The sequence below is a fragment of the Bidens hawaiensis genome, unplaced genomic scaffold, assembly GCF_021521415.1.
Source record: "Bidens hawaiensis isolate Kalapana, Puna unplaced genomic scaffold, B.hawaiensis_p1.1 tig00014831_1, whole genome shotgun sequence".
Taxonomy (NCBI): domain Eukaryota; kingdom Viridiplantae; phylum Streptophyta; class Magnoliopsida; order Asterales; family Asteraceae; genus Bidens; species Bidens hawaiensis.
In genome coordinates, this window is record NW_027492310.1 from 118,681 (window position 1) to 126,936 (window position 8,256).

The 8,256-nt window shown below is 35.5% G+C and overlaps 2 protein-coding genes across 2 annotated transcripts; both read right to left on the minus strand.

The window, feature by feature from the left end:
• Nucleotides 1-251: 251 nt before the first annotated feature.
• Nucleotides 252-2,212, minus strand: LOC143547800 (pentatricopeptide repeat-containing protein At5g15300-like). Its single transcript, XM_077039130.1, has one exon. It carries the CDS (start codon nt 2,196-2,198, stop codon nt 252-254), a length of 1,947 nt encoding a protein of 648 aa, XP_076895245.1. The 5' UTR covers nt 2,199-2,212.
• Nucleotides 2,213-2,907: 695 nt separating this feature from the next.
• Nucleotides 2,908-8,002, minus strand: LOC143547801 (uncharacterized). The gene is made up of 8 exons (XM_077039131.1): nt 7,992-8,002; nt 7,671-7,794; nt 6,705-6,834; nt 6,500-6,627; nt 6,153-6,291; nt 3,629-3,740; nt 3,469-3,535; nt 2,908-3,394 (listed from the first exon to the last, which is right to left on the minus strand). Exons 1-8 carry the CDS (start codon nt 8,000-8,002, stop codon nt 3,068-3,070), a joined length of 1,038 nt encoding a protein of 345 aa, XP_076895246.1. The 3' UTR covers nt 2,908-3,067.
• Nucleotides 8,003-8,256: the final 254 nt, after the last annotated feature.

The window sequence follows — 8,256 nt, forward strand, 5'->3', positions numbered from 1 at the left end:
ATGTTGTGACTTTAAAAAAGCAATGCTACTTCTTTTAATCATGCTTCTTGTTTTGTTGATGGTAGACTTGTTTTTTGGTGATTTCATTGGATATTTGGTGTTTTGGCTGGGCAGCTTCTTGCTGTTTCTAGTTTGTTGATTAAAAGTTGCAGGCTAAAAAAATTTAAATTTAAGGATAAACATCCTACAGACCTACCTCATAGTTACATATTGAAGAATTAACATAACAATGATGAACAACTAACGAAGAATTAATCAAATGCCTTCAATAAAGAACAACAAAATGATTCCTCAGCCTTCATTTCTTCAGCAAGTAGATCCATAATATATCTTATTTTCTCACAATTTAAATATAATAAATCTCCCATCACAAACTCATACACCTTAGAGTCTAACTCAATCCAACTTGACCCTCTATTCTTCCTCACCTTATTTTGCCTCATCATTGCTCTCACTTTACCAACATTTTGCCAATCACCTGAACCAGCATACATATTAGACAACAGAACATAGTTACCGGAATTATGAGGTTCAATCTTAAACAATTCATTAGCTGCAACTTCAGCTAACTCAATATTGCAGTTAACACTACAAGCTGCAAGCAAACTACTCCAAACAGCTGCAGTGGGGCCCATCTTCATGCTACATATTAAGTTATAAGCATCATGAACACGCCCCGCGCGCCCTAAAAGATCAACCATACACGCATAATGCTTATCTGTTGGTTGAATATTATACTCATCTGTCATTTGTTTAAAATACTTCCAGCCCTCATTAACAAGACCTCCATGATTACAACCACTTAAAACACCAATAAACGTTGTTGTGTCGGGTTCTATATTATTATCCTCCATTTCCTCAAACAATGAAATCGCTTCTAGACCTAACCCGTGATTCGCATACGCTGCGATCATAGTACTGTAACAAAACAAGTCCTTTTTGGGAGTCATGTTAAACACTTGTCTAGCTTTTTTAAGGTTTCCACATTTGCCGTACATGTCGATTAAGCTAGTCGACACGCGTAAGCTGGAGAGAAGAGTGGGGCCCACGTAGTCATTTATTACTGACTCTGCTGCTTCCAAAACGCCTAACTGCGAACAAGCAGATATGACACCAAGTATAAAGGTTTCATCTGGTTTAATACTTTGCTTTTTAAAGAATTTTAACAACTCTAAAGCGGTTTTCGGTTCTCCATTTTTAGCATATCCACCAATCATGGTTGACCAAGAAATTAAATTCTTTTCCGGCATTTGATCAAACAACATCTTTGCATCGATAACATTTCCAGATTTCATGTACCCATCAATCATCATGGTCCACGAAGCCACATTCTTACTCGGCATCCGGTCGAAAAACGTTCTCGCAGATTCGAGATTCCCAAGTCTACAACACGCAGAAATGATCAGATTCCAAGACCCCACATCACGAACCGGCATCTTGTTAAAAGTACACAAAGCCGCATCAAAATCCCCAATTTCTACATAACCAGAAAGCATTACATTCCACGAAGCCAGGTCTTTTTTAGGCATTGCCTCAAACAAAACACGCGCCTCAGTCATGTCATCGACCTTCACATACCCGTGTATAATGCTAGTCCAAGAAATGACATTCCGGTCAGGCATTTCATCAAACAACTCACGTGCAATCCTAATTCCACCGTTATTACAATACCCGAAAATCATCGAGTTCCACGACACCGTATCCTTCACATCCATCTCATCAAACACGCGTTTCGCCAACTCGGTTCTCTCACACCTCATAAGCAAATCCAGCATTGAATTTTGCACCATCACATCAAATTCAAACCCGTATTTAAACACCAACCCGTAAACCGTCAACCCATCTTTTAACCGAGCTTCTCGAGCTACACCCTTCAGCATTGTAACAACAGTATAATTTAACGGGCTGATTGAATGTCGAATCATTCTACGGAATAGTGAAAACGCTTCAGCGTAAAGTTTGTTTTCGACGTGGCCGTGGATCATGGATGTCCAAATGAAGGCATTTGGTTGGGGCATTTTATCGAACACTTGGTGTGCATGGTTTTTCGACCCGAAACGAAAGTAGAGACGGATGATCTTGTTGAGGAGGATGTCGGATGAAGCGATTAAACCGTTTACTATGAGTAAAGTGTGGATTGATTTAAGGGTTTTGAGGGTTTTGCAATTGTGTAGAGAGTTTAAGAAATATGAAATCATTTCATGGAGGCAAATGGGGTAACTAAAATAAAACTTTAATAACTGATTGATTGTTGATTGGTTATTTGATTGATTAACGTCTACTTGTTTATATGAAAGCTAATGAAAAGTTATGACTATATTATATATTATATATGGGTCAGCAGAAAACCAAATTAATTGAATCGAAACCGACGGTAAATTTATTGGTAACAAATATTGTACCGAATCTTTTAATAAAGTACGGTACATTCATATACTCAGTATGGTAGTTTAACAAGCAGTTGAAAACTTTTGGAAAGAACCCTTGGCTGCCATCTTCCCATATCCCATCACAACTGTCACACCACCACCAGCGCTGTTTGCCTGAAACACTAAAGTCTTCAGTTCAGGTATGAACGATTACAAAATGTTGGTATCACAACGATGACGGATGAATCCACTCGCAGCAGCGACTAGCATAACATGCCACGACAAGCAAATGCGTGTTCACAATGATATATTTGGAGAAAACAAATTCAGTAGAGTAGATCAATTATGATTATTTACTTTAAAAATTGTTTTAATTATGTTTTGAGTTATTTGCACAATAGTCTCTTTGGCCTAGCCATAGCCAATACCATTATAGGGTCCAAGTATACATAAAGTTGCATGCTTATATAAGTTTTCATTTTGAAGGTCCACAAAACTTAGTTAAAACAAGGGGCAACTTTTAGTATAGTACAACAGTAAAGCAATATTTATAACTAAACCTGCCTGACCTGACCGCCCCGCATATGATTGATTCGTTTACGCTCAGCAGACAATTAAGTTTGACAAAAATCCTTAAAAAAATCATATTGTCTGTTATTATAACAAGAAAACAACTTTTATGAATCGGATAATGAGAATCATGAGGCCTGCTGTTTCTTTTTCTTAGGGCGCCTCTTTCTTTTCGGTTTGCGGGCATCCGAGTTGGAACTCAAATTACTACCACTATTACCCTCAAATGGTCTCCGGTTGGAATTCACATTATTACCATTATTAACCTCAGGTCTCCGGTTTCTATAAGAAGGCTTGTCAACACTTGTTGAGGTATTACTAGAAGATGACATGTAAGACCTATTAGAAACCGGCTTCTTGTGGAACGAGTTACCATATCTTGGTTTAGCATTAGTAGCAGTTGAACCATTTGAGGCCCGAGGAGGCGGCATCAGAGCACGAGCTGATATGTGTCTCTACAAAAAGATAAATATACAAATTAACAATAAGTTGTATGTCTTGAAAGTTGAAAGATTCGGTAAAAACTAACCTGATTTCTTTCATCGCTAGACATACCACCAGAAGCTGCTTTCCCAGAAGCACCAGATGCTTGTTCCCTAGAAAATAAATCAACTTTTTATTGTTTCTTGGGAAAAAGTGAATATATGTGAACATAATATAAGAATAATCAGCAGAAAGTTTGTTCAAACCTTGCACTTTTATCAGTCCACTCATCATCCGCATCAGCCTCATCACTTGAGCTTCCACTTAAAAAGAAATCGTCCTCGCTTAAATCTAACCCATCATCGTCGCTTCCGGTCTCTGTATTCACGTTAATCATGTCATAAAATCATATCATAATACAAAAAAGTGGCAGTAAATAAATTAATTATATTTTTATCATTTGTTTTACAACTATTACATCAAAATTTACTTTATTTTGATGCTTAATAGTATGTGATTTCTGTTTATATTGAAAACAGTAAGATACTTGACAATATATCTTTATGCATATTTGATTAATCTTGAGTCATTGATTTCTAAATTCACAACCAAAAAATACACAAGACCGGATTTTCATGATGAACCCATATATCGAATATTCCAGCCTAAGTTGATTCTCCAAATAAGAACCTAAAGCTATCAAAAACCCCTAAACCCTTAATTCTAACCATAAGCCCTACCCGAAAACCTTTGTTGCGTTGAGTTGATTTGGGTTCATGGTTTTGCTTTTGTTGAGAACATGGTAGATATCTTTTTCGAGGATGATGGCATCAACTATTAAAAGAAGGATGACTGTTATTTTTGGTTATGTTAATAAGTTTTGATGCTACTTTAGTTTATAGATGGCTGCGTCTTGCTTTGTTTTTAGTTTTTACACTTCTTTAGGTAATGTAGCTGTGCAGTTTGAGCACTTTCCTACTGTCCTGATCCTAGTATATTGGTAGTTGTGGGTCCTTGAGTTTCAGATAGTCATGTAATCACTGTAATGGCATAATTTTAGCTTTTGAGTAAATCGTTTACTCTTCTGATATCTATCTCCACCTAGCAGATAGTTATTATGGAAGCACACTATGAGCATTTATAGATATTCATATCCTAGTCTATAAATTCTTTAAACTCAAACAAGCTTATTCTAGCTCAAACATGATGTCTATAAACAAGGCAATCCAGCTTGAGCTCATAAACAAGCAACCAAATATTGAAAACTCGAGTTCGATCTGAAGCTAGAATTCAAAAGAATTATTCAAGGATTCAAGCTGAAGTTAAACAAGCAACCTAATACTCAATGCTGCTTGGCTCATGAACACCCCTACACTAAAACAGTTGTATAAAACATGTAACAGTAAGAATCCAACATAAAAGATTATTAAATAAATCACGCAAGTAGAACACACAAAAAAAGCACATGGAAAAGGCATATAAGGTTACAGCAGTCATCAATGCTATGACGGCAAACACTATGTTGGCAACAAAGTTATCATTCATATAACAGTACCAACTAACAAATAGAAAAAACGATGATTCACCTCTGTCTAGGATCAACTAGTTAGCTTAGGACAATTAAACCTTATCACTGCCCATCTATAATTAGTCTCCCATCAATACTAAGACCCCTCAAAAGTACTTTATTATGAAAACTAAATAAACTTCATAGTTATTAAAGTCGAGCGCTTTTTGCGCTTAAGCGCATTTAAAGCGAATAGAATTAATGGGATTTGCGTGCGTCAAATATTTAAAGCGTCATAATCTGTTCCCAACCTTCCCATGCGTATTAAATATCATTTAAACACCCCATGCGTATTAAATATCATTTAAACAACCTGATCCTATTCTCTAGCAGTACCTAAAACTCCACTATTTGAGGGGTTCATAATCAACCTTATAGCACACAAAATGATTACAATATTTAGAATTTGTGATTCGGTTTTAGTTTTTTAATTTTTGGAAATCTCGATATTATGATAGATGTGTTAATGCTTCAATTGTGGAAGGATCAAATTTTGTTCTTGACAGTTAAAATGAATGCTTATAGAGTTGTTGAATTACTGTGATGGCAAGCTTTATAATGTCAAGTCTATGATTTTTAAACCGTAATTTATTAATAACTGTTTGTAAATTTCAGCTGGACTGTGTTGTGATTAGGTTTCGGATTGTTATCTTTAGGTGAATTTTTAAAATTTGGATATTATGAAACAATGATAGATTAATGTTTTGGATTTTGGTTAAATTAATGTTTGAATTTTGGTTTTTGGTTGTTCTATGAACTAAGAATGTATGTTTTCTTATTAAATGTTCTATTTTAGTTAAAATTTTGTTTTTCCATTGTGCGTTTTTTTTTAAATCAGGCGCTTTTTTTGCGTTTATCGCCTGGGCGCTAGGCTCAGCCTCAACGCTTTCGAGCGCTTATCGGATTTAATAACTATGAAAAAAACAAGTTCGAATGATATTACCATGCGACGGGATATTATATCAGATAAAAATAATTTACAACCTACCTAGCAGGTTATGACACTTTATACTAAATATCACAACTAATATGCAATAGTGCAGAAAGATTTTAGTATGTATGCTTGTTGATGCATGATTATCTACAAGAGAAAATGGGTTATAAATGACTTCAAATGAATGGTCATATTGCATTGCATAGACACATATGATTGACCTCCAAACACAGAACAATGTACCAAATAACTTTAAAAGAAAAAGAAGTTGAAAAAAAACAGAAATTACCTTCCAAATCCTTCCCACCAGCTACAGCAGCAGCTATATTTGCTTTGATCTGTGTGCGTAAGCTGTTTCTCTTATCATCGGTATCCGTATTATCAACTTTCTTAAATAAAGATACATATTTTTCTGTCTTGGGGAAAAACTGCAGTTTCAAAATAAAAATCATACTAATCACTAAATTATAAAATAGCTATCTATAAACATATGACTTATGTATTTGTTTAATTTGTATTAAAAAAAGTATAAGCATAAAATCTTATTGAAACAAAAAATTAAACCACACATATCTTATACTGATGACTGCTTAAAAGGGAAAATGTGTGTAAGAGAATGTAACAATTAAAACTCACCCTAATATACTCAAGATCTTCTTTCAGTTTAAAGAGTTGCTCAGCAAGCTCAGCTTCTTGAGCCTGACCAGACGATGCACGCTGTTGTTTCTCCAATCGTCTTATTCTTCGCTCAACCTTTCTTCTTTCTGATAAAAAAAAAAAGCAATAATTATATGCACAAGAATACAGAAATAGTTTTCATCCAAAATAAAATTATTATTACCAAAAAACATGATCTTTCTGTCACGCAAGAATATTTTACGTTCCAAAGTTAGATTATCTAGAAGCTGTTGTTGACTCTTCAACCCTTCTAGCTTCTTTAATAGAGATTCTTTGACCTCAGGCCTCGTGTCCTTTAATATATCATGGAAAGCAGAATGCGTGATTAGTTCAGCAAATAAACAACCAAACATACATTAATCAAAATACTTAACAAAATACATTAAAAAGAAACTTTTGTACATTTCAAACTTATTGTGGTGAAGAATTTCAATAGTAAACTTGAAGCAATGTATTAACTTTCTACCTAGTAATGCTTTTAACTAAGTCGCATTTGACCCTAATGGTAGCAGTAGCTCTCTATAACCTGTTGGGCTGTGGCTTCAAACTAAACCCCTATCAAGTTAGAATAAGAAGGTAGATTGACAGTTGAGTTCCTACTCGAATATATTACTAGCTAGTGTGATACGTACCTGGTCTCTTAGGATCTATTCCCGCCTAAACCCATGTTACCGGGAACAGTTTTAAGCAGAAATTAGTGGGGCAGTTATGTTCTAGAACCGTCAGTTAGGTTTAGTATTAATAGGGTTATCTTTGTTTATTAGTTATGGATGTTTATGTTTATCAGAATTAGGGTTAGTTAACCTTGTAATTGGAGATCAAGCCTATCTCGAATGTGGCTATTATCTTAATTTAAGTACTTTAGTTTTCCGGTTTCTATCATAGTGTCTCTTAAGATAACAAATAAGCAGATTACAAGTCATCGCACAAACACCAATTTAGACTGCTTTAATTTCTAATAGAACCAATCAGTAAAAAAGTTAGGCTGCTTTAAACTGCCTACTTATGGACAAGAACATGCTATATCAAGTCAAGGCATGTTAAAATACTAATATAAGAGTGACAGCAATAAAATATTTTAAATTTGTATAGAAAAAAAGAAACAATTTAATAATGGAATGAAAGGTACCTTACGAAGCAAACGCTCCGTGGAACGAATCTGGCGTTTAAGAGAGACGAGTTTGGCCTTGGCTTTAGGTTTCTTATCAACGCCTAACGAGGGGCGGTTGCTTGTCGTAACCACCGTGTTCTTTCTAGGTTTTCAGTTTTTTCTTTTCCTTTGCAAGATTCTACACTTTCCGTCCCTCTACTTCTTTTCACAGATAAAAGTATATAGTAACAACTTCAAATCTCAATTGTCTTTTAAAGTCCCTTTAAATAATTCCAATCAATGACTAGCCCTAATTAACAATAAATCACTCACTTTACTAGTAAGAGATGGGGTTCATACCTCACTACCATCAATTTATATGAGGGATGACCATGGTTCGAGTCCTGATCTCACCCAGTTTTACCGGCTCCTCCCTGTCGTGCCATTTGGCGGGCGTGGAGGTCGGGTTTTATCCGGTGAATCCCTCAATAGGTGGACCGCTAGGGGCTTCGTCCGTCCGGACTAGTGGCCGGCTCGGGCTACCTTTAGCCAATGGGGGCCGTATACGGAGTACCCGACGTTACTTAGTTGATCGTTCAAAAAAAAAAACTTACTTTTTTCGTCG